At 41.5% G+C, this 27,398-nt stretch overlaps 1 protein-coding gene across 5 annotated transcripts in view; it reads left to right on the top strand.

The window, feature by feature from the left end:
- The window catches only part of SFSWAP (splicing factor SWAP), a 96,339-nt gene that overhangs the window by 46,551 nt on the left and 22,390 nt on the right, over positions 1-27,398 (top strand). For all 5 annotated transcript variants that reach the window (XM_082204121.1, XM_082204120.1, XM_082204122.1 and 2 more), the window contains 2 exons: positions 820-1,053; positions 7,687-7,877. In XM_082204121.1, the coding sequence (XP_082060247.1) occupies positions 820-1,053; positions 7,687-7,877 (425 nt within the window). The remainder of the gene's footprint in view (positions 1-819; positions 1,054-7,686; positions 7,878-27,398) is intronic.

Genomic DNA, 27,398 nt, shown 5'->3' with positions numbered 1-27,398 from the left:
AATGTGCTTTACAGAACATTCAGTCTGCAGGGGGGAAGAAAAGGAGCAAGAAGTCAGGGCACTGCAAATTATTTCTTTTCTTTTCTCCAGAGACAAGAGTGAACTAAAACCAAGTTCCTAGCCTGTAATCAATCCTTCCCCCACCCTTCTTATCAGTGGTTTTGATTGTTAAGACAACTATAGAAGTAAATAGCAGACTATTAGTTTCAATATTTGTTCTGTTTAATATTTGAAATCCTCTTTTAAGCCATAAAGATCCACAAAGAGACAAACAATGAGATAAAACCATAATACTGTATTGTTTTTAACACTTGATTGGAGGCCGCCCAGAGTGGCTGGGGAAACTCAGCCAGATGGGCGGGGTATAATTATTATTATTATTATTATTATTATTATTATTATTATTATTATTAATTATTATTACATAAGCGACGATGAACAGCCTCTGTTAGAAAGCTACACCAGCTGCACAATGTAGCACAGATGGGACCCAGGGCAACATGTTGCAGTGTAGAATGCTCCTGTTCAGGTTTCAAGCCAGCCAGTTGTGCCTGCTTTCTGGTTACTCTATTCTGCCCCACCCCGCAAATAGCATTCTGTACCACTGAGCAAAGCCAGTTTTCACTGAGCCTCGGGGGGGGGGGGTCTTCAGTTGAGAAAGTTAGCTAAGTATTTGTTGTTCTCTGCACATCTTGGGAGTTGTCTCTAGCCTACTGCTACTTCCCCTCTTCTGTACAGGTGCAGCTGTTTTCATTGCAAAATGATTCATAGATTGCCTAGTCAACAATATCTCACTAGTTGTCACTTCCTTTTTAATAGCATCCTTTGCACCAATAAGCTTTGCAATCAGGGCCAAAGAAAATGACATGCTCCCCTTGGAGAAAAACCGTGTGAAACTTGATGATGACAGCGACGAGGAGGGGGAAGAAGGCAAGGAAGGCCAAGAGAATGCCAGTAGCACCTCAAACAGCCATTCAGCATTTGCCATGTCCAGTGGGGCTGCTGAAGAGAAGAGGCCTCAGCTGACACAGGAGGAGCTGGAAGCCAAACAAGGTAAATGGATCAGCATTGTGGAGAGGAGAGGAAATGTTTGGAGCTTGTAAATGTGTACTGTTGACAGACTTCTTGTTTTGAGGGTGGACTTAAAGGAAAGGAAATGGATAGTAAACAAAAAACCAGGGAGTTGCTACTTTTTGTTATGTCTTATAGTTATGATTTGATTTTTTAAAAAATCTTGAATTCCGGAACTCTTTTGTAAACTACAGTGGCCTATGGCTGATACAAATAAATTGCTGACGTTCTGAGGTGAATAAAATTATCCACAGTATACCAACTAAATGTAATCATTGAAATGTCATTGAAATGTTGTATTTCATGCTCAGGGGCTTGTCAGCAGTGGTGTACAAAGGCCGCAGGACCACTGTGAATTGGCCACAGCGTGCACTGCAAGCTTTGAGCTGAGTTGGACCATAATGGCTTCTCATTCATTTTTTTTTTCTTTACTAAAAATGGATTGTGTTTCAGAGATGCTGATTGTCAAAGTAGCTGTAGTTTTAGTCATGCATCTAGTGTGTGGTGCTAGGGAAGCACATTTAAGAATTGGTCTGTAAACTCCTACTCAACTATTTTATATGTGTTGTAATGTTCTTATAATTAAACAAATTGAGTTTTAATTGCTCCTTCAGGTCTGGAATAGTAGCTGTCACAAAATGCATTACCACCATCACTTTGGCAGCATAACTTCAGAGACTCTCTATTACTATAGCCATCGGTACACAACTTAAAAATGCAGACTTCATATTTCTTCAAAGTCTTGAAATATTCTGAGGCAGTGCTTAGTGCGTTTTAAATTTTGGAGGACTCATCTGTAAGGCCAGGGATGTACTGCATCCCAGGCTGATATGAAATACAATGGAGTTGTGGATGCACAGACTCAATTAGTGTATTATTCTCCTGGCTAGGTGCTATTCCTTCAGCAACTAGGTCAGGTGGTAGGTTCTCCCTGCAAGTGCTCAGTGCTTCATTTAAGAATGTTAGGAACTTCTGACATTGTGAGTTAACCTGGCAGCTGTGAACATTGCACACTCAGGCCTCAGAGTATGAAGCCTCTACTTGGCCAAACCTGGCAAAACTACAAAGACCCTAGCCATCTGGTCAGCAGGGTAGCACATCCTGTTTACATGCTGAAAATTCTAGCTCATACCACTTAATTTAGAGACCCTGAATTGGCGAGTATATTTCCTGGTGCGGCCATCTATGGCCTTGCCCTTGTGCTTTGTACTCCAACGCTATTTGCTTTAATGCTTCATAGAAGAAGAACATAATCATGTAATGGCTCAAGCAGTATACTCTGGTATGCTTACATTTTGTCTTTTCCGAATCTACATGCCACATAAATGGTGGGACTGAGCTATGTGGAGGAGATGCTCAACTTGTGGGCAAATAAATTGTTGATGAGGGCAGTGTCCTTGGCCTTCTGCTATAGAGACCTGGGTCTTCTCTGCCCACTTTTCAGCAATCAGCAGCATGTGAATATCATCCTGGGTCTAATGGGTCATTATTGATAATTCATTCAATAGAGCTCTTTCAAGGGCAGGGGTTGGAATCTAGCCATTCCAGGATTACTGGAAATGAATTTGACTTAAAGGAAGTAAATCCTTGAAAAATGAGGCAATATACGTCATATTGAAACTTTAAAAATAAGGGCACGTTGCAGCCTTACTGTGAAAGCCTTTAATTTGATCCTGATGCTGCTGGTGAGAGTTTGTCCATAGCAGGTACTGGATGCAGGTGAATGAAAGATTCATATGTGAAGGTATTTTTAGCTTAGGGAAAAAAGTAGAGGGAGATATGAGAGAGGTGTATTTAAAAAGCAAAGCAAAACTTTGCAGAGTATGAGGCAGTGGCTAAGGAGAAGTTTTCGTCATCCAGTGAAACTGAAGATGAGGAGATTCAGAACAGGCAAAAGAAAGTACTTCTTCATACAACACTAAGTTAAACTGGAATTTACTGCCACAGGATGGTACGAAGTTGGGTAGCGTTAAAACAGAATTAGACAGATTCATTTTTTAAAAAAATAATTTTTATTAACCGGCCAATCAAATCAAATTAAATCAAAGCACATCACATAAATTCCGAATTACAAAGCCGAATTTTAAATTTTTAGCGATGTTATCTATGAAGGTGATGATATATGGAAACCATCTCGATTTGAGGATTGGAAGAACGGAAAAATTCACACAGGATTAATATTGGTGTTTATCGGCTTAAGGAGACTATCAGAAGAGATCATAAAGAAAAAAGAGAAAATATATGAACAAGATGTGATGTGGAAACAGCAAGATAAGACTGGATAGAATTATGAACTCTGTTTGGACTGATTTGGTCTGATTTAGACATTAATGCAGTAGCAAGAAGATGATCAGAATCCCCCTTCGGATCTTGAAATATGGGTCCCCCCAACAAAATTTAGAATTAGACAGATTCATGGAGGCTGTGATGGCTTTGTACTATCTCCAGTGCTGGAGGCAGTATATCTTTGAATACCAAGCACTGTGTTTCTCCACAGAATTGCTGTTGTGCTCATGTCCTACTTGCACGCTTCCCATTAACGTGGTTGGAGAACACAATTCTGAACTGAAGGGGCTGACATAATGTCATCATGCTTTGTGATCTGGGAAACACAAGCACATTATAGATGGTGTTTTGGCTAAAAAGCCCTAGGGTGCTTCTGGTCCTGTTGTTGCTCATCATGGATGCTTAAGATTTCATTGGCAGCAGCCAGAGGTGTCTATATCAAGTTTTGTCAGATTACAATGCTTGACCCCTTTGAAATTTCTTCACCTTTTAATTTCTTTCCTGTAACCTTGTGTTGCATAATATTTTTGTGTGTATAGCACATACAGAAAGAAACAAGCCCCTGCCAAACAAAGCTTGCATTATATTAATTCTCTGTTTTAGCATAGACTGTTTTGTTTTTTTAACAAACAAACAAAATTCTTATAAAGTTCTGGCTGGTAAATTTTGTTACCTTCTCCAGACTTTGACATTTGATTTATTAGAAATCAAATAATGGAAGCAGCTGGGGGAAAGGGAATTTGTTTACTCATTTTCAGTAATTTTCTGAAAACCTTATGTTGAATTGGATTATACTTTTAATCTGCATCTGTGCATCTTAATTCAGTAAAATATAAAAGTTTAATTTGATGAAGAATTCATAATGTCGCTGCAGAGAATATGTTGCCTTTCAGATCTTATAAATAGGCATCTAACTGAGATGCAAAGATATGATTTTTAATAAAAAAAATTAAGTCACTTCCAAATAGAATTATTTATTAAAAATTCTCCTACAGGAAGTATCTTTTGGAGTGTCAGGTTCTATAGTTAACTATGAATTCATTATTTCATGTCTGCAGGTAAAAAAACAACTGCTAAACATCAAATTAAAGGAGGAATGTTTCTCATTCTGAAAATGGATCTATAATATATTTAAATATATTTGCTAATCTTTTGTAAAAACTTTTTATAACATTCTTGAAAGAGAACTAACAGTCAGGAAAGCTGTATGTTTAGTTTTCAAGGTTAAATGGTAGGTCTTCGTGAATAAAGAACTATTTAGTGGTTTCTTTTTTATATATAATGCTCATATTAAATACATTTTAAATATGTATATAAATCCCAAAAGGTGTGAGCATTTGCCCAAACTTGAAATGAGAAAATTGAAACAGACATAATATACTTCTGATTAGTCACAGCTGAGCATTATAGAATCAAAAGTGTGAAATGCTGAAAAATGTGATATTTGAAACTTTAATGATGAGCTTGAAGGAATTTAGCTGCTTAGAAATGTTGATGGTGGTGCCACAGAATTAGAAATATTTTACTGCTCTTGCGTTGGGTTCTTGTGTAAAAATGTGCTTCTTGCTTTTAAAGTAATGCTAGGATGTAGGGTAATAGCTCTGTTCCCAGTGCATTTCTGAAAACACTTCCCTTACTCCTTGTTCAGTTTTATTTGCTGGGGCGTTAATGATTGTTCCTCTGTGAAAATGTGTACACGTGAGCTGTTAATCCATGGAACATGTTAAAGTTTACTCTACTGAAGACATCATTATTCTGTAACTGCACATCCTAGGCATATATGTTCAGTCCCATTCAATTCATTGGAGCTTATTCCCATGTAAATTAGTGTAAAAGAGCAATCCCATTAATCCATAGTAGCATGATCCACAATCCAAGAAACATATAATCCACAAATCAATTAAGCTATTTCATTCAGCTAATAGTGGGATTTAAGGCATTAGAAGTTCAAGTTCATTGGCATGTGGTTTGAATTTGACCAATTACCTCTTTACAGCTTGGGATTCACCGCCCACAGTTCCAGGTATTCCATTGTTCAAGTGGCTAAATTACCACATTGTCCCTCCCACTGTAATCTCTTGTCCATCAGTAATTCTGAACATCTTGTTCCAGTTACTCATATTTTCAGTTTTGGGTATTCCCAACCCCTAACCTCCACCACTTCAAAGTTGCTGAGGCTCTTAATGGATCACTTAATGATTTTTCTACCTTTCCTTTATCAATTATAACAATATATGCTAAAACTTAGTCACCACTGCAGACCACCTGAATGAAGCTGATGGAGTACACTTTGGGAACTACTCCTATAGAGACTTCTCTTTGCTGGGTTTGGAAATAGTTCCGGGGGCGGGGGAGAGTTTGCTATTCTCTTGTCCTCCTCATGTCAGCAAGCATTTGGCATAGTCACAAATTACATTAAGCACATTTAAAAGTAGCCAAGATAAGAGTTTAATGAAAAGCACAACAGACAGAGCAGAAGCAGGGGTAAACAGTGCAGGTATAAACCAGGGATGTAATTATTCCTGGGGGATGGTAACAGCAGACACATGCGCAAAATGTGGGAGATGTCTTAATTCAGTTAAAGGATTTTGGAGCTGATAATTTTATCCATGGGCACCTTCAATGCAGAGATGATCCTGAAAAAGAAATGAAAATGGTTGGGGGACGCAAAAGGCTAGCATTTCCACAAGGAATTCTATAACCTAACTTGTGGCAAGTCTCCAGGTGCACTTACATGCTGCTGCTCTTTCTCATAATTCTGAAATGCCAGTGGTGATGTATTGAAGCTGTTGCAGCCATATGGTCTGTACGATACTCAAGAGTGAAGAATTTAGGTGCCTCTGTATACACTGAGGAATTACAGAATACTATTGCATAATGCAAGAGATAGGTTTTATCAATGCTTTGAGAAATCTGTGCTCTGAAATGATTGGTTTCCAGGCTAATTCATCAGGTACATTTCTAGAACCATGTGGCTTATACATACACACTGCAAACTCTGTGTGGACAGCCCCCTCCACATTCCTGTCCAACCATCTTGATTAGGTAGTCGGGGAGAGTCAGTGGGCATGAAATTATATACAAGTAGATCTCAAATCAAGGGCCAAAAGCCCAGGTAAAGAAAAAAGTTGTTTCTGGATACCTAAAAAGATATAAAGATGGCACCAGTTGTGCCTCCCTTCCACAAACATAGTGCCACCACTGAAATGGCCTGAGCTGCATACAGCTCTTGTCAGTCAAAACCAGCACCTCAAATTAGCCCCGAAACAAGTTGGGCCAGAAATGGTGTTGTATTTTCAGACAGCCTTGCCCCCGCCAGCAGTCTAGCTGCCAAATTGTGCTTCAGCTGTACTTTTTGAACTGTTTTAAAAGGCAACCTAACCTATAACACATTGCAGTAATTCAACCTAGTGGTTACCAGGGCATAGACAGTGGAGGTAAGGCTGTCCCTGTCCAGAAGGGTGCACTATGTATTGGCTGCTTCTGAGGGAGTGTGACCCCATCCAGAGCAAATCACGTCCAGTCTTATTTATTCCTAAGCATGAATGCACCCCACAAAATTTTGCAGCATGCACCTTTATCCAAAAGGATTTCTCAGGCTGTTAACTTTTTCTTCTTCTTACTTAAATCATGTTACTCTCTATATGTTCCACTCCACTGGCTTCCTCTATTGTTTTGTATTAAGTTTCAATTTCTTCCTTTTAACCTTTAAGTCTCGCCATGGTCTTGTGCCTTCTTATCTATCTATGTTGCATGCTCCCTGTTCCCCATCTCAGTCTCTCCATTCATCAGACACTAATTTAAGGCTTGTAGTTCAGTTCTTTACATTTGAAAAGCCATTCTCTGGTATCTACATAGAACTGGGAAGAATCCCTGTCTGAAACCCTGAATAGTTGTTGCTTGTCTTTATAGACATTTCTGAGTTAGGTGAGCCAGTGGTCCTGACATTCCTATTAAACCTCCTCTCCTGTTCTGTTGTTCATTTCTGTGACTTCTCTCTCTTGGTGAACTGAACTCTCAGTTTCTGTTGCACTCTATTACAAAACTCATCTTTTCTTTCTTCCTTCCTAATCCAGTGTTCATAATCTTACATTGCTTTGTCTTTTAATCTCTCCCAACCAAATGGTTTCTCCCCTCTGCTTTCATTTTGTACAGCTTCTACTGCATTTTAAGGCATATATATATCCCAAGGTGCTCTTTAGGAGCTACATAGATGTGCATTTTCTAGACTCAAGGGTGCAGCTCAGGCTAAAAAACTGTTGACCTCCTAATGTGATAAGCAAGTTACCTCCTTGTAAACTCCACATTCTGTATCCCTTTTTCCCCTAGCAAAGCAGAAACTAGAGGACAGATTAGCGGCGGCGGCAAGGGAAAAGCTAGCCCAAGCCTCCAAGGAATCGAAAGAAAAGCAGCTTCAGGCGGAACGAAAACGAAAAGCAGCACTGTTCTTGCAGAACCTGAAGAATCCCCTGGCAGATGCAGAGGTTGAGAAAATGGAGGAGCATGCCTTCAATATAGAGGTGAGCAAAGCAAAGGTGTTTTTAACCATAGTAGCATATACTGCAAAGAACTTTGCTTGGGGCAGGGTAGGAGAGAGAAGCCAGCATTGCTTGAAATGTTAGTATTTATTAGACTTAAATGAAAGCTTTTTCCAGAGGGAAAATAGATCTGAAATTAATAGCATGTTGGGCTACATCAAAGTAGCTGAAATGATATAAAAGAAATATTAAATTGGGCCAATATTCTCTGTTTCCAGTGTTCCCCCTTTTTTAAAAGAGTGATAAGTTTGCTTCCCCATCCTTCACTATACATCCTTTGAAGTTTCAGCAGTGGCACCCCCAGATTCCATGTGTATATCTTTTGCATCTTGTGTTCTGACGCGAATCACACCCATGGTTAATTTCTCATTCTCTTTAACATTTGTACCCCACCCTTCGACCATGGAGCTCATTTTGGGGCTATTCTATTTTTTCCTTACAATAATCCTGTAGTTCAACTTCAGCTGGATATTGACTCACCTGAAGTCATCCAATGAGCTTCATGACTGAGCAGGGATTTGAACTCTGCTCTCCCTTGTCCAGAGCTCTAACCACTACGGTGGATGCTCATGTGTCATAAAATAAGGCTAGCTCACGTTAGAGCTAGCATTTGAAATTCTGATGTAGTTTAAAATAAGTTTGTGCCCCCCCCCAAAAAAAAACACCCTCCCGCAAATAACTAAATGGTACCTGAATAACTTGAGATTTCACATTGTTGTATAACTGAATATTTTATGTGAATCTCTCTTTTTAAAAGCTACAAATGTTGTGAGACACACACACACACACACCCAATTCCTTCAGGCTTCACTTAAATTCAAGATTCAGAAGTGCTTTTATCAGAATCAAGGCATTTAAGGCAAAATGCAAGCTTTTGCTGGTGTTTCTGGACAAGGATAAGGACACAGTTGGCCCTAGGCAAGTAGTGTGAGAGAGGGGGGCTGTCTGAGAGGCTATGGGGGTGCAGTCACTCTGCCAGTTGCACATTATTTGATTTCAGTAGTGTCTGTGCATTCAGGAGTGTAAGCATCTGGCTTTTGTTTTATTAATTACTTTTATCTGCCAAGGTTGTTTGTACAGAGTACTCACAAGAGTTCCACTTGGTGCCCACCTTAATGTCTTCTTGGTACTAGGCAAAGGCCTTTTTATTTTCTCAGCCCTTTTAAATCTTTAGATTTAAATCTCTAAACGTTTAATCTTTGCATTACACTGTGGTTTTAGCATGCTTCTACAGCTGTGTGAAATTTAGTGCTTTGACTCTGTATTAATTGTGTGTGATGTTTCAATCTTGATATATCTGCTTCAAAATGGGTTTTTTGTATCATTAAAGTGTTTGTTGCTCTAATTTTTGTTGAGTTTTTAAAAATGTATTTAAAAAATAAATTGGTGTGTCACCCAGAGAACTATTGTGTTTGGGTGGCTCTTAAATGAAATAAATAATATTTGAGATAGTGGCAAAGGATGAGCACTTAAATGTACTAGGTTGCCAGGAGCAACCTCAGAAGATCCTTGGGAGTTGAAATATCCGATGGGCTGGAGCAGGCCTAGCTGGTGAAAGTTGGAAGCATGTGGCAAAAAATTTAGCAAAGTCAAATTAAATTAGTAAGAAGATGAAACTGCATATTGCTCAGTCTTTGGAGCAAGTGAATATTGGATGGCTAGCAGCAGCCATCCAAGGGCTTCTGTTTGAAGAAGGAGAAAACAGGAAGGAAGGAAACAGTTTTATAACTAAGATCAATAGGTTGTGGGGAAGAGGAGATTCCTCTGAGTATTCCTCATGGACGGTGTATCTAATTATGCATACATGAAGCTCAGCATCTGACACAGAAGTGATCATTTCGAGAATATCTTTTTAAAAAACATTATGGTGAGGGGAAATGTAAGGATTTGTGTGGAAGGACATTTGTGGGCTCAGATGCAAAGGCCATTACTGTGGTAGGTCAAGCTGTTTTCAAGCTGTTTATCACCACTTATAGGGTGGGGAGAGTGTTGACCAGTAAGTGTCAGCATCTTCCACCTGTGACACATGGTTTGCCCAATCAAAATATTAATGAAGTGTGGGATCCAGTTCCTTTAGAAGTTGCAAGTGGGGTAAGGTGAGTCAGTTCTCCCACGGTCTTCATGCAAATACGTTGCACAACCCAGTTTCCTGATCTGCTTTGACCAGAGAGAGCAGAGTTTATACCTGGGGTCCTCCGATGCAAAGCATATTCTGAGCTATGGCCCCTCCTCCTCCGTAAGGTAATGGGGTTGTGGTCCAGAGATAGAGCATCTGCTTTGCATCTAGGTTCAATCCACAGCATCTCCAGGTTGGGCTGGGAAAGATTCCCGGTCTCAAGCCCTGCAGATAGATGGTTGGTCTTACTCAGTAAAGATTGAATGGGAATATTTATTTAAAAATCTAGGATACTATATTGCTGTTGTTTTTTTAAACTCTAAACACTGTCTTCGTATTGAGCAAGGAAATACCTTGGGCTTCCCAAGTTGTCCACCATATCCCTCATAGAAATGTGGCAGGTTGTTGGAGGAGGGAACAGAGCCGACATCCCCTCCCAACAGGCAATTAAGGTTTATTGTTCTTGCTTTTGAGGCTAGTAACGTTTATTTAATTTATTTTACTAGATTTCTTATGCACCCTTCACCACAACGTCCCAGGATGGGTTGCAGCAATAAAGTATGCAACTATAAACAAAACTATCACAACCATAAAATAAATGTAAAACAATAACAAAAATTTTAAATAGCTCAAATACAGATGCAGACTATGGGCTTATTTATAAGCCTGGTTTAAAAGGTACAGTGGTACCTCGGGTTAAGTACTTAATTCGTTCCGGAGGTCCATTCTTAACCTGAAACTGTTCTTAACCTGAAGCACCACTTTAGCTAATGGGGCCTCCTGCTGCCGCTGTGCTGCCAGAGCATGATTTCTGTTCTCATCCTGAAGCAAAGTTCTTAACCTGAGGTACTATTTCTGGGTTAGCGGAGTCTGTAACCTGAAGTGTATGTAACCTGAAGCGTATGTAACCCGAGGTACCACTGTATTCTAAATTCTTGTTCTAAGTACTTAAGCAAGTACACATCAGAAGTACACATCAGAATTTCTGGCAGCTTCTAGAATCCTGTTTATTTGGGGGGATATATTTTCAGTATTCTGCACATGTTTGCAGTACTGAACAAGAATTTGAAAATGATAACTCTGGGCAGTAAAACAGGTGTGGCAATTTACTCTTTTAAGCGACTATGGGTCAGTGAAATGAGGGGCAGTTGTCTTCTAGAAGGGCAGTTGTCTTCTATTACTGAACATGATGATTATTAGAACTACCACACTGCAATTAAAACTGAATCATTAAACAATTTTTACAGGCGGCTGCCACAGCCAGCTTCCTTGTAGTTAATGGACCATATTGAAAGAATTTCTTGTGATCAATACTCCTAAAACCTTTTGTGATATCTTGCTGACCATACCCAGTTTGGGGATAATTTTATTCCCAGTTTATTTCATTTGCTTTCCTAAAATCTTTTGTGCAAAAATAGCTTTAAACACTTGCCTGTGTTGAAAGTATGTGTTGTATTTTAGCATGTGTACTATGCTAAATCAGATCGTCGTCTGGTTTATTGATTTTAAAATAGTATATGATCTCCTAAAAAAAGGGGTCTACAGCTGTACAGGTATATTTTTAGTTCTGACGTATTTTGAAATAACAGCCCTATAAATCAATAGTAAAGAATTTCTGTAATTCAATTTCATGAAATACTGGTTGCAGCAGTGGCATAATCTAGCACTTATTTAATCTACAGCTACTCTTTAATATTGCCCCTCTCTTTTTTAGTCATTCTGTTGGTGGCATAGTTTACCCCCCTTTTTTTCTTTAATGTAGAAAATGGTGAAGCTACCAGTATGCCTTTTTGATAAGGATGTCTTGAGCTGGTTCAGTCAAAATATAATTTAATTTTTATTTTATTATTTATTTAATGCCCTACACCCGTAGAACTCAGGGTGGTTTACAACATAAAATTACAATATCAACAAAGACAACTCAATAACCCCCCTTTCCACAATACATTTAAAAGGGCATTAAATGCCAATCAGCCAAAGGGCTGGTTAAAGAAGTGCGTTTTCACCTAGCACCTAAAAGTATGTAAAGAAGGCACCAGCTGAACCTCCCTGGAGAGACGATTCCACAAACTGGGAGCCACAGCAGAAAAGGCCCGTTCTCTTTTTGCTATTCTCTGGAGCTCTAGCGGAGGAGGCACATGCAGAATGGCCACAGTGGATGATGTCAGGGTCCAGGCAGGGGTTCATATGGCGAGAGGCGGTCCTTGAGGTATAGTGATTTTTTGCCATCATGGAGAAGTAAACATCATTTTGGACAGAATGTGATGCTTATGGGATTCGTTGCTGGAAAATCTGTACTGCAAGCTTGTATTTCACAATAATGAAGGTAGAGCTGTGCCAAAACCCTGACATATTTCTGTGATGGAAAATTAAACTTTCAGTTGTACCTTTGTAAACTCATGTAGCATAGAGGCTGTAGTACAAATAAGGAATTCCCTGGGTTTGAATCTTCCCTATGCAATACGGGGGTAATAATAAAGGCACGCCAACATAAAAAAGCCTTCAAGAGACACAAGTCAAAACCAGTCTCTGCTTCAAGAGTGTTTATAATGTAGGTCTGGCAATAATAAATGCCCCACTTCTGACTAAAGACAGTTAGACATCTGTAACATGGGGAAGATACATGTATAAAGTGTTTTGAACACTCTAAAGTTCTTTTAAAAATTGCTCACTATTACTGGTATTGCCGTTTTATCTTAAATGAAGGAAACCATTGTATGCTAGTGAATTTCCTTCCACTTTAATTTGCTAATTGTGTCCGTACAATGTATGTTCAGTAGCTTTTAAGTCTTTAATTACCGTATTTTTCGCCCCATAAGACGCACTTTTTCCCCTCCAAAAATGAAGGGGAAATCGGGGTGCGTCTTATGGGGCGAATGCCTGCAAGCCTCGCGCGCCCGGCAGGAGGTCCCACCGGGTGCGCGAAGCTTGGGGCGGCAGCCTGTCGCCCGAAACACGGGGAGCCCTCGGGAGGGCTCCCCCTGCTTCGGGCGAGTGTCTGCAAGCCTCGCGCACCCGGCAGAAGGTCTCGCGGGTGCGCGAGGCTTGGGGCGGCAGCCTGTCGCCCGAAACACGGGGAGCCCTCGGGAGGGCTCCCCCTGCTTCGGGCGAGTGTCTGCAAGCCTCGCGCACCCGGCAGGAGGTCCCGCCGGGTGCGCGAGGCTTGGGGCGGCAGCCTGTCGCCCGAAACACGGGGAGCCCTCGGGAGGGCTCCCCCTGCTTCGGGCGAGTGTCTGCAAGCCTCGCGCACCCGGCAGGAGGTCCCACCGGGTGCGCGAGGCTTGGGGCGGCAGCGGACTGCTCCCGCGCACCTAGAAGCTTGGGGCGCGCTGAGCTCAGCACGCCCCAAGCTCCTGGTGTAGCGCAGCGATCCGCTAGCCCTCGGAGAGCCCCGCGGCTCTCCCAAGGCTAGCGGACTGCTTGCCGGCACGCAGAAGCTTGGGGCGCGCTGAGCTCCGCACGCCCCAAGCTCCTGGTGTAGCGCAGCGCACCTGGGGGGGAAATAAATTTTTTTCCCTTTATTTCCCCCCAAAAAATCTAGGTGCGTCTTATGGGCCGGTGCGTCTTATGGGGCGAAAAATACGGTAATGCCAAGGAATCTTTTTCGAAAACCTTTCTCTTCCCTTCTTGTATTCACCTAAACCAGAGTTGCTTTTCTTGCTGAAGGATGAAAATTATTAATGAGCTGCCTCAGAGAATTATACTTCTGAGGCAGAGTCCGTAGACTACCTTTGTGTTTCTCTTACATTAACTAGCAAGCACAGCGGGGGTGGAAGCTACCTTTTCCATAGGATGTCACTTCTCTTTATCTAGGGCAGCTCCTGTCTCATAATTGAAGGCAGTGGGCTGTCCAGATGTATTTTTACATGGGATTTCTTCTGAGGACTGATCAAAACCGCAGCTCAGGCTCACACATGCCCTTTCCCATTCTGCTTTTCACAGGCGGGAGATGGCTGTAGGTGGTGAGGATGAAGGATGTGCATGCAGCTGGTGTGGGTGGTATTATGGTTTCCCTTCTTGCACTTCCCATAGGCGCAGAGGAGAGTTCCTAAGAGGTGCCTGACACGCTTGCAGAACTGTAACTCCAAGCATTCATTAGAAGAAGCTGTGGCAGTGTAAACACATGCCTTGTGGTGCCTGATAATGCCACAGTCTGCATACTTGCAAACACAGGCATATCTCCTTATTTGTACCCATGTGCAGTCACTTAATCTGTTGGGTTTGAAGCAAAGGTTTTAGGCTCCTGTTGGGCCTTTGTTCACAAGGTTTCCTTTGGGTCCCTCCCCCCCCCCCCCAAGTCTGTGTCTGGAAAACACTGACCCACCTGCTTTTTTCTGACAAATCAGGTTAGCCTTAATAGGGAGGAATTCTTGGCTTCTTTGGAAGTATGATGGTATGATGGTAAAAAATACGACAAATGTTTAGCGTTCGGCTTCTTGTCATAGGGTTCTCTGCTCTTCGGTTCTGCTTTGTCTCCTATGGCACGATCATATGCTGGTCGAAAGCTCCTAACACTTCTTTATGCTCTAGAAAAAGAGCTTCCTTCAATGTTTGTGGAATTTCCTTACTGCTAGGTTCTGCTCTTGCTACTCAGCACACACATTTTTAGTCCTCTTGTTTTACGGGCTGCTTGTAGAATCCTAGAAAAGTGTGTTTTGATCACAAGTGGGACCTGGGAGTGCTTCTGTTCAGGGTGCCTACCAGCCAGCATTCAAGTCTCACAGAAGCCACCTACGGGTCAAGGAAAATGGAGACACTCTTTTATTGCTTAGTAATGTCAACTTGCGGAACGAAGGTGAAGTTGGAAGACAAACACAATGGCATTTTACAGTTATTTAGGCTACGGTCTACAAATCAGATTAAGCCTTCCTGGAAATAAGCAGTAAATTAACTATATACATTCTGATATTGGCCACCTCTATTCCCCTTGCTCAGCCATACCTTCTCCTTTCCCTAGCACCATCTCCCTCCTCTTGTAGCTCTTTATTAGGAGAGAGAAATGCCAGCCCTGCATGAATCCTTTTCACTAATCTCCATGCTTAACTCAGAGCTGAGTTATCAGGGTTAAAAGCGTAGCCCTAGCCCAGAGCTTTCCAAACTGTGTGTCATGACATGTTAGTGTGTCGGCTGCAGCTAGTTTAACCTCCAGTTTGCTAGTAAAACTGAATTACTTTGTCATGAAATGATGCATGTCTGAAAAGTGTCACCAACATGAAAAGTTTGGAAAGCTCTGCCCTAGCCCATGTTAAAGGGGTATTTGCTTATTTTTAACCTGTTGGGACCTTGAACCCCATGGATATATTCCTTGTTAAAACACAGCATCACCCTGCAGAGAATGAAGCTGTTGCCCCTCCTTTCCTTGTGACCTACTGCATATTTTATGTGGAATAGCTAGCTGTTTACAAAAGTGTTCCAATACACTAGAAGTACAATTGAAGTATATAAGACAGCCAATGCTCACTTTAGTTCTTAATCGGTAGCTCTCACATTCTTGAGTTCTCACAGGAGCCCATAAGTATACCTTATTGTGCCTAGGAGGATAGAGCTTACAATGGAAGCATAAAGCTTTGGGGCAGGGGGGAGGGCTGGAGAGAGATGTCTTATTTCCCTCTAGCATGAAAGAGAACTCTTGAGATGGCAGAAGACTGGCACTGTGATCCCTGACTCAATCAGCTAACAGATAGGAAGGGAATAAATGTGTCTTTGTCTCTCCAAGAAACTGTTCACGCATCCCTGAGGTTACCGTTCACTTTTAAGAGTGAATGGCCTGGGAGAAAAGAGACTAAAATATTTGAACTGTGGGAAGAGAGGTGTATCTGTGACAGCCAGTTACATAGCACTTATGTGTCCACTGAACTGGGACTTGTGTTAATGCCCTAGCCAAGTAACGGTTCCAAGCAAGGCAGCTTTACCCAGCTTGGTGCCAGATGTTGTAGGCTACAACTCCCATCAGCTCCAACCAGAACAGATGGCACCAGGTTGGGAAAGGTTGCCTTAAGTGCTCAGCTCCCCACCCCCACGAAAAATTAGTCCTATGAATGAGACTTCAGAAATGTTCCATGCCTGAGCTAAAAATAACTGGAATTGTATACAAATGAGATGTCTTTGTTTTAAATCTTTCTTAATAGCTTTTGTTTTTTTAATAGCACTGTTCATGGTTATTAATGAGCACATGGAAATGCAAATTTAAAGTTAGACAATGAATATCTTCAATTGCTCCCGAACAACAATACTTGTAATTAAATTGGTTGCTGTGAATGACATTGCAAATTGTATATTATTAGCCACCAGCGACTCTCAAGTTCTCCCCCCGTTCTGAAATTTTGCTTTGTTCCAAAGTACTTTGAGAGCTTATTCCTTGATCACCCAGTTCAGCAGTACCCACACTGTGATCTTTCTGGTTCTCTTTCTGCTTTTGGGTGAATGATACATGATGTATCTGACACAGTCAAGCAAAGCTGCATCCTGATGAAGACCTAAGTGGACTTATGATTATGAAGGAGTCAAGTCCACCTTGTTCTCCAAGGTGGGAATGGCTTTGAAAATTGAGATAAAAAGCACTGGCTTTATCTGGCAAAATCAGACTTACTAGTATGATTTGCAGATATCAAATTGAGCAGTTTGAAACATCTAAAGGATGCATGTGTTACAATTTTTTGTTCTGCTTAATATAATTTTTTAAAAGTATAGTAGTGACATTCATTAAAAATTTCCTTAAAAGGTACAGGCGATTAGCAAGCTGCATGGTGAAAGCAGAACACCCTGTATCCATCTCTACCAGATATTGTTCAAAGACTATTGTGGGGGGGGGGGTCATTGGGATGCAGTGGCCCAATGCAAGGCTCCTTGCTTATGTACATTCCTCTTCTATGAATCGAAGTTTTTTCTAGTGAAAGCAGTTGCTTCAGGGAGTGAGGGAGTTTTCGAAGGCAGGAAAGTAGTGGGGGGTTTCTCTCCACTGCAAAAGAAGAGGTTGTGGCCCACGGCACCTTGCACCACATTTGCTGGAGGGAAAGAATGTAGTCCATTTCACTTCTCTCTCCCCAAGCATTTTGCTTGTACATCCATCCTCCTAGGCAGATTAAAGCCTTTCGTTGGTTATGCGGTACCCAACACCCTTTAACATGCTTGCCCTAAGAACTGGAGCGTTGGTCTTGTCCTTCAGAATTGGAACAGGTTTATAAAAGTTCATTGTTATGAGACAGAAAGCTGTGAACACCAAGCAGGACTGTGTGTATCCGCATGCACCAACAGCTGCAATCTTTATAGGCTGATGCTATTCAGTGCATAACTTCTCTGAGAAGGCACTTTGAGAAGGTAGACAAGAGACTTGACCTGCCACCCTTCAGTATTCCTTCATAATGGTAGTCTTTGTTACCACCCACAGGGTGTATGCTGGATTTAATCCCTTTACTCGTCATGATATGCTGCTGTGTCAGGAACTGATCCTGGCCCGGAACAGTTATTTCTGGAAGGGTATTCAATTGCCTTATCAACCCAGCGAATTAAAATTCCAACATCAGCAGTGGATAAACTTTACACCATCTGTTTGTTTTGTTTTGTTTGGGGGGGGGAGTCTTTGTTATCAACTTGTCTTTTGTATTTTCTAATATAGTAATGGTCTGTCATAATAAACCTGATTTGCTACAGGTTTATAAATGTTAGTATGCACTTACCCTGCTTCACATCTGAGGCTTAGCTTACACTTTCCATTCACTGTATATCAACTAGGTACGTCGATAACTAGACCACAGTAAATGGCTTCTGCCCATAATAGGCATTGGAGCAAAGCCTGCATTCCTCATAAAGGAGGAATAATTGACATTCAGAGGAGGAGAACTGATTAAATAAATGCCTCTAAGAGCTCAGTAGAGATCTGTCCCCTGACTTTCTGTTGAAATAACTCTTGTAAGATATTTGTGCAGAAGTATGGGGCAGCCTTGGAACTTTCTTCCTTTTATTTTATCGCTTCTCTGGTGTTTGCTTTTCATTAACCTCTCTGAGATGATGATGATGATGATGATGATGATATAATAATACAACTTTTATTTATACCCCGACTTCCCCAGCCGAGATTGGGCTCAGGGCGGCTAACACCAAATATATAACATTGGTATAAAATCAAACAATAATTAAATTACCTCCTAAAAACAAGTCAGGATCAAATTAAAATCTAATTAGATGGCTTTCAGCAGGATTAGGGTTGGGAACCGTAAATAGTTTTCAGTTCATCCTTACTGTTGTCCGTCTGGACTCTGGTGGCTACAGCTTCCCATTTCCTCATCCTTAGAAACTGTGTCTTCACAAAATCCTGATTTTCAGTGTGGCCATGTATGTGTGTGTACACAAGCACATGTTCAGTCAATTTGCAGTGGTACCTGAAACAGTCTAGGTCTGCTTGTGGTACACTATGGCTCCATGTGAATGGAGATTTTTTTTTAAAAATTGCACTTTTAACATAGCAAGCAGCAGAAGTTATGTTCTAAGCAGTACATTGGAGTTATCTCAGAAATCCTGTCGCTAACTTACTTGCTAATTATGTAATTGCTAATTGCTCATCCCTTTCTCTTCTTCCCATCCATTCTTAGTGGCTGTCTGTCTGTCTGTCTTACACACAGAGAGAGAGAGAGAGAGAGAAAGAATTTATAATATGAAAACTATCCGGCTTCTTCTTGGACTCCATATAGTTTTGACACTTTTTTTTAACCCATAACTTCTCCCAACTCTAAATCACCAGATGTGGCGAAAAGGTACGCATGTCACAGCTGTGTGGAAAGGTGCCAAAATGAAGCACTTCTTATCAGATCTTACCACAGTATTACTGAACTAAAACTAGCGTTGTTTGCGTTTGAACTGTGTCAAATATTTTTATGCCTTCAAACAAAATATTGATTCCACTGAGACGACTGATAAAAATGTTTCTGTGCTCTAGTTTCTGACATTTTCAGGACTACTTGCCTGAAACAATATTTCCCAAACAAAATAGTTGGGTTTTTGCTTTTGCTGTCACCACATTTTTGTCAACAGTAGGCCTTTCCTGCTCCCCTGCTCAGGAAAAAATATATATTGTTTACACTAGAAGCTGAAACCAAGGCTTTAAGAGGGCTGCAGCAATTTTTTTTAGGCTACTTTATTTCCAAGTCATTACTGTATTGTCAAACTTCTACTAAAGTGAACTCCAAATAAGAGTGGCAAAAACTAAGTTTGGAGTACCGTAGGTACTAACTGTAAATGGTGCTGAGACTTGACTTTGTCTGGAAGCCCCACCCCATCTGAAAGACTTGCTCCCTAATCTTAGAAAGTGGGGCTAGTATTCTTGATGGCCTTTATTGCTGTCCACAATTCAAGATTGACTCTCAAATATACTCCTTGCCCCCTCAATAGGAACTTTGCTCTGCATTATAAATTGTAGGAGGAGTGGATGTCTTAGTGGAAGAGTACATGCTTTGCATGCAAAAGGTCCAAGGTTTAAACCACAGAGTCTCTTAAGTAGGGCTTGGAAAAACTCCTGTCTGAAACCCCCCAGTTGGTGGGAACCAGGCTTCCACAACCTGATGTTTTGAATGACAAGTCCCACCCTCTCTGACTATTGACCATTATAGCTAGACCCAATTTGAACTTCAGATATTGGGGGGGGGGGATCAGTGTAGCCCTAGGGCAGTTGCTCTGTCAGCAAAAAACATTTCATCTTGCCATATGGAACAATCCCCTCTCTCTTTCCGCAGCCTGCTGTTGTGCTGTCTCTCCCAACCTCAGCACCAGTTTCTTTTTGGGGGGGGGCAGTAAAGCCTCATCACACTAGTGGAAAACCTATAAAATCAGATTTTGCTATGAAGGGTGACTTTCTTTCATACTTTATAAGATCAGTTTCTCTAGGAAAATTATAAGGTGGGGAAGGGTTCCATTTTGTCTTTAGAAGTTTTATCACAGTGCATTTTCTGAATTCTGCTGTGTGGGGGGGGGTAAATGAAGGCTTTGGGGGGGGGTGCCCTGAACTTTTATATGGATGAATCCTGATTTCTCTGCTGCAATCTGAAAATCAAATTGAAAAGGTATTAACAGAGCAACCAAGTTGTGCATTTTGTTAACATGGCAACTGTTCACATAGCTGCTTTGCATTCCTTGGCACCTCTCCTCGTAGATAACTCTGGTCACAGCTAATTTCCACAGGTGGTAGGAGTAATGGAAAGCTTCTATGTGACTCTGTTATTGTGCCCCCCCCCCACAGTTTTATACTTCCTCTGCCCTGACTTGTCTCTTGTGCAGTTCTATCAGCTACACTTCAGGGAACATTTTGGCATTTTAATGAGAGCTTCTGTGCTCCCCTGCCAGATATCTCAGCACTGGGGACCCACTTTGATTCCCTGCCCCAGCCTTTCTTGAGATTCAGCTGTGAAACCTCAGAAAATGCCATTCAAAATACGGGTCAATTTTTCTGCTCCTTTCATATATCGAAAATCTCTACCACTTTATCTCAGCTTCCCATTTCTCTGGTCTTCTGCCCTTTTAAGTTTCTAAAATCTGACTTTGTTTTCAGGACTGTTCTCTTTGACCAGTTTCTTACAATATCAATATCTGAAGGGGCTCTCTGGCAAATCCGACTCTTAACTCGGATCTCATTTACTACTGTATGATTGCTCAGTACTGTACAAAATCAATGCAAGGATCACCAACACAGCAGTTACAGGTGACCAGGTGAGCTGAAACATTGTTCCAACAGTTGACACAACCCCTGGGCTCCTGTAATAGAGAGAGGTGGTCACGACTTTAGCACAGCAAACAAGGTGGGACCTGGCTTTGTGCCTGCAAACAGGAACTCCATCTAAGGGGCTGGGCTGTCTGTTTACACTGGTGTTTGCATCCTAGACGATGGAGAGGTTTCATACTGGACATTGAGTGCTTCCTGGGTGGGTGGTGGCTTGTCAGCAGAGGCTGGTGGGGGCTAGTAGCATGGCAATCTAGTGGGCCCATCCTCAGGGTCAAGTTACTCACCCACGAACGAATTCCCTAACAGCTCAGATGACTCCTAGGGCCCCGATATGACTTACCTTAACCTGCTGGGGTCTTCCCCAGGGTAATCTTTGGGCACTTCAACCCACCGGTGCCCCCCATTGAAACAGCCCCTCCAGGATGCTGTCTTGGGACTCATTACACTGAGACTCATTCATATTTCGCATAAAACCAAGATGCATACATCCCAACTGAGTTATCTGGGGTACTCAGAATCACCTGCTGACTTTGAAATACTAAATAATAAAAAAATTATTGATTGTGGCTGCAAACATAATAGCAACAATTCACATCTCTTGTGCAGAACCAAATGGAACATTTGTTAAATTCTTCTATGACATGGTTATCTTTTTGTGTGTTTGCAGTTGTGGTTTTAACCCTTCTTTGCAAGGTGAACCTTTCACTTTTTTTTCAATGTAGGGATGTGCTAGAAGAACCTCTTAAGAGGCGGCTAAAGTTAGAAGTGTTCAATACATCCAGCAATTACCATGTCCTCTTACAGCTTTTTGAAACACAATTTCTTATTGATCCTGTACCTTAGAGGTCTTGCAGAGCTTCAAGGCACACCAGTGGGTAGAATTTCAGCATAGGCCTGAAGTAATTCCAGGGCACAGCTAGAGTAATGGAAATTGCATATCCGCTTTGAAGTTCTCCTTCTGACAACCCTCAGATTTTTCGCATCAGAATAAGTCAGCACTTTTTGTGAATATTGCAGGAACGTTTGCATTTGTGTTAGATTAGAAAAGGTCACCTTAGAAAACCAAGAGACTGTCTATCAGCCCCCTTTTTCAGTTGACTTTGGAGAGCATTTCCATTCTCTGAATATTAAAGCTAAGCCACAACATTCTGTTATTGCCCAGCTTGGTGGCAGTTGTCTGGAAGGACCAATTCTGCTGCTACGTGTTCTGCATGACTCCTCAGAATCAAAATCCTTGCTTAAGCAGCCTATTCGCTTCCTTGTTTGAGGCAGTCCTTCCATGTTTAAAAACCACAAGCTCATTGCAGGGGAACATGAGAAGTCCCTTATATGGAATCAGACCATTGATCCATCTAGCTTAGAATTCTGCACACTGGCTGGCAGTTGCTCCCCGGGATTTCAGACCCAGGAGTCACTTCCAGCCATACCTGGAGATGCCAAGAATTGAACCTGCGATCATCTGCATGCAAAGGTGGAGCTCTGAGTTACAGCCCTTCCCTTGTATATAAATGCTATACCCATTTCCTGTTCTGCTGTAGATCACATGTTACGCGTGGTGGGGAATCTATCAGTGGAAATGCAGGGTAAAATTTTATAAATATATTAAATGCACTTTGTTCAATAGTAGTTTGCCGCAGCAGATCAGCTGAGGTTTTTTATCCAACTAAGTTATACTCAGTGACCCACCTAAGTTGGCCGTGTGCATTTATTTTGCAGGGGTCTTCTCTGAGTAGGCCTAACATTGGATGCAATTCCTGATGTCTTGCGATGTATTAAGGTTGTTACGAGTGCCTGCTTTGATACAGGTGTACAGTAAAAGGTTGGCAATAGCAAGCATGTCTTCCTGCCCGCTTCATCCTGAGCATTGCTTAACAGGCCAGTGCAGTAGCACAAATTAGACACATCTTGGTTTCAGAACATTTTGGAAGTTGAACATTCTTCCAGAACAGATTCTGTTCAACTTCTGAGGTACAACTGTATTTGGATTTGGAAGATGTGTACTGAAACAGAGTATTGGGGGGGGGGGGGAATCCTGAAGTTGAAAGGGGGATATAAAGCATTTGAGGTGATACAAATATGGTTGAGAGTGAAAAAAACATCTGAATGAGAAGTAATAGATAATCTCTTACTTTATATAGTTTAAAATACATTGTTTTATATAAGATTATTGCAAACTGCTCTGCTAATTTTGTATGAATAGCAATCCAGATATTTATAAACAAGTGTAAATGCAAATACAACTTCAGCATTTGTTACTACTAAAAATAATATGTGCACCAGTGGACTTATTCCGTGTATTCTGCTTCTGTCTCAATTATCTGTTTACATTGTCAGCATCTCATATTCTTTTCACTGAAGCCCTTTCAGTTCTGATTCATTGCTTCTAGCATTTGTGCCTTCCATTTTTGCTTGTTTTATTTGCTAGGAGCCTCCAGTAAGCCAGTCATCCTGAGATGAGGGGGATAGTTGCATTTAATTCACATGGCAATGCTGTAAAATTCTTTATGGTCCTTGAAGCAAAATTACCAAAGGGTAGCTTTACTATTGTGTGGTAGTACAACGACCCAAACATGGTCATAAAAAACCACTGTCAATTAGCACTCAAAGAGAGATGTGTCTCCCTCATATCTGAAATTTGGCTTTCCATTACCTTTGTGTATTGTCCAACATAATCACAGTTGAAGAGGCAGGAGGCAAACCTAGAGCCATCATTTTTAATTGGTTTTCTTTATCGTAAGAGATTCTTACTAAAATTATTCTAAGCCTTTCCATGTTAAGTTATGCAAGGATAAGATAGGCAAAGTTGGGAACCAGTGACCCTCCAGTTGATGTTGGACTGCAACTCCCATCATCCCTGACAGTTGTCCAGGCTGGCTGGGGTTGCTGGAGCCCCAACAACAATTAAAGGGGCCACATGTTCCCCAGTCCTGGTTTATAGCAGATGCATAGAATTTCTCCAGCTTAAAATAGCAGATGAGATCTTAATGGAACATTTCATATGGAAGGTGGCTGTTGGGGGAGGAGGAAGGCCTGTGGTGCTAGATTTCTTTTTCTTTCTTTCTTTCTTTCTTTCTTTCTTTCTTTCTTTCTAGAGGCACAAAATGGCATTTTGCAAATTTCCTGGTACATTATGCTATATTAAATTGACTGAAGTTTAGGGACACTTCTTTATTTTATTACTTTATCACTTCTTTATTTTAAGTTTACAAATGAAAAATATAGGGGAGAATGCAACAAATGCATGTTGCTATACAGGTGTACTTGGCAGGGATCTGTTATTGTCTGCAGGTCTTTAAGTTGATGTTCGGTGACAAACCAGTTTTTGGTGTTCCTTAATGGTCCAGTTTGCGCATAGCACTACATCAGTTGCATGCACAAACTGGAACAAGGCATACTGAAACCTCGGGCTCACATGCTCCTTTTCCCTCCTCCTACACTGTGTGCATAAGAACTTGGGCTAGTCTTTCATTTCAGTTAATATTGGCTTGCTGCCTATGAACAGAGACTATGGTTTTAATCCAGACTCTTGCCAGTCTCTGATCAGCAGGCTTATTGAACCAACCAGAATTTGTGATATGCCCTGGATTTGGTTCACGAAAAATTTCGGAGGAAAGTGAGACTAAATGCTAGTGAATTGCTGCTCCCAGCCACGCAGAAGGAATGGGGGGGGGGAGGGGAGTGACCAAACCCTAGGTTTTTAAATTGGACTCATTCCAGTTTGTGTACTAGCAGTAAAACACGGTTTAGTGTGAAATGCCGGTGCATCCAGTGTGAGGAATGTTAGAATGTTTAACTTCACATGGGTGTTGGTTGGATAAAACCATTTCTAGGGTATCTCTCATACATATTGTTATATATTTGTACCAGCACAGGTTCATGTTGGGGGATCATTGTGGCAACAGTGACTTGACTGAGGTAGTACTATGTCTTAAGTTTAACCTTGTTGCATTCGCTGAACATCAGGTGTCCATATGTGTGGACAGGATGGGGGAGAGGCTTATCATTAGCATCTCCAGGTAGAAGTGGGAAAGCCCCTTCTATGAAACTCTGGAGAGCTGCCCACCATCAAGTGTAGACAGTACTGACTGTCTGAATCATTGTAGAAAAGCTTTATATGTAATTTACTTTTTCATCAGCAATATGTCAGCTGCACTGTGAAACAAGTATAACTTTACATTACTATCCCATTTGAATGTGAAGGGTGGTTGAGAAACCTGGTGGTGTTTTTTTACGCGGGGGGCAGGTGAGAAATCACATAGGCTTCTGAAGATGAAACCATTTATGTGGCTGAGGAATTACTGCTGAATATGTATGCAATGCTTGTGAAAATTAGAAAGTTATATGCTGTCTTGCTGGACGTGAGGTGTCTCATCAAAACCAGCACATAAAGTACAGATTATTCCTTTTTATTGGGTCAGCTCTTGCTCTGAGCAAGATTGTCCAAGTTTCCCAAACCTTGCAGACTACTGTCGCAGATAAATGTTGCTGCGCTTCAGTCCCTTGTAGAAAGTGACCTTGTTAGAATAAGATTGAGAAAATGAGAAGAAAGTAGCATCCAAATGCAAAAAAAAGACAGAGTAATAATAATTGTGACAGTTTCTTTATGTATTTGAGTCTCTTCCCATAAAATGTCAAGAAGCAATGAAAGATCAAAATTCAGCAAATACAACTTTTCATTCTTGCCTGCCAATACTTTATACGTTATTAAGGTCCTTTCCTTCTAGTCTGTCTAGCTCTCAAAAACATGTTGAAATGTGGGGTAAAAATATTAAATGTGGATCCCATGTTATAGTTTGATGTTCTAGATGGGCCTTGGGTTTGAAAGAGTGGAAGATGGCTGCACTGTTTATTTTATTTCCTTTAAAACAATTATACACTCGTTTACAAATTCCAAGGCAGCTTGCATCCTGAAACAATACATTGAGCAGAATTCTGAAAGAAACTGTAATAGGTGAAAAAATGTGATTTCAGGAGGTGCTGATTAAGCTTCGTGCCCACTTTATTTCCAGTTGAAAGTTGAATGTGCAGGAAGGCAGTAGAACGCTTTAATCATTCTGCTCTCTACTCTTGTTTGGAAACTAGATATCTAAAGTAGATGCCAGATCTGCCATTGCAAACCTCCTCTGCTTCTTTTTGTAAAGTAACTTCAGCTAGCCAGTCACACATTTCAGTACAAAGTCACTACAACAAACTTCCCTGATCTACAATGTAGGAAGGGTGGAGAGATGTCAGCTACTGACTTTTTTTTGTGCACTGGTGTAAAGTTTTGCAACATGTTCGTTACCTGTTAGGACCTCTGCTGAGTTACGCTTCTGACAAGGATGGAAAACTTTTGTTAGGAGAAGTAGTTGTAGATACAACACTGGTGTTATTCCTCTCATCTTAGGTCAAAGTGTGACCCACGTCCGGGTTCCAACTCTCAGGTGACATCCAGTGATTCAGCATATTCAGTTCCTACTTACTGTATTTTTCGCTCTATAGGACACACCAGACCATACGAGGGGGAGAACGGGGGGGGTCCCCCTCTCTGCTCAGCGCCCCTTCAGTGAAGTGGCAGGAGAAACGGAGCCCCTTCCATTTCTCCTCCCACTTCGCTGAAGGGGTGCTGCACAGCTCCCCCTCTCTGCTGAAGCCAGGAGAGGCTTGCTCTCCCAGCTTCAGCAATACGAACCCGAAGCCTTTGGAGCACAGTGCGAGTTCCCGCTACGCTCCAAAGGCTTCGGGTTCCTTTCACTGAAGCCAGGAGAGTCTTGCTCTGCGCTTCGGAGGCTTCGCGTTGCTATCGCTGAAGCCAAGGAGCCTGCATTCGCTCCATAGGACGCACATACATTTCCCCTTAATTTTTGGAGGGGAAAAAGTGCGTCCTATAGAGCGAAAAATATGGTAGTTACTCCTTGTCTGGATATTTTTGATTTCGAAGTGGGAAGCTGAATATGATGGGGCTCATTGCTAGTGACAAGCCTTCCTTTTCTTTCACCTTTGGCAATCACTCGTAGCCAAGTAAGATTGTCTTCCATGAACACGGTTTTAACAGTGAGTCCGTAAGTGACTGTGGAGGCCAATTCTGGATCTACATGTCCTTCCACAATGAGGCCATAGCTTTCTGGGCAGGTGTTGATTATGGTGAGGGTTTGCCAAATGTGTCTTCCTCATGGAACAATTCTTGCTTTCGTCCTGAGTTTGCGCGTCTTCAAAGTCCGTGACATCTTTGGTAAAGGCTGTTCTCCAATTGGAGCGCTCGCAGGCCAGTGTTTCCCAATTGTTGGTTTTATACTACATTTTTTAAGATTTGCCTTGAGAATCTTTAAACCTCTTGTTGACCATCAGCATTATGCTTTCCATTTTTAAGCTCGGAATAGAGTAATTGCTTTGGAAGAAATTGATGTTGGAGAATAGTTGCTTCAACACTGGTGATCTTTGCTTCTTCCAGTACACTGGCATTAGTTTGCGTGTCTTCCCAAATGATGTGTAAAAATTTTTTGGAGACGCCGTTGATGGAATATTTCAAGGTGTTGGAGATGGGGTTTATGTAGTCCATGTTTCACAAGCATACAGTTGGTAGTACAGTAGCTTTGTAAACAAGCATTTTGGTTTCCCTGCGAATGTCCTGGTCCTCAAACACTCTGCACTTCAATTGGGAGAAAGCTACACTCACAGAGCTCAGGCGATGCTGGATTTT

This window comes from Podarcis vaucheri (genome assembly GCF_965113315.1).
Source record: "Podarcis vaucheri genome assembly, chromosome: 16".
NCBI lineage: Eukaryota > Metazoa > Chordata > Lepidosauria > Squamata > Lacertidae > Podarcis > Podarcis vaucheri.
Note: the sequence above shows the minus strand (reverse complement) of the source record. Positions and strands in the feature narration are given on the sequence as shown.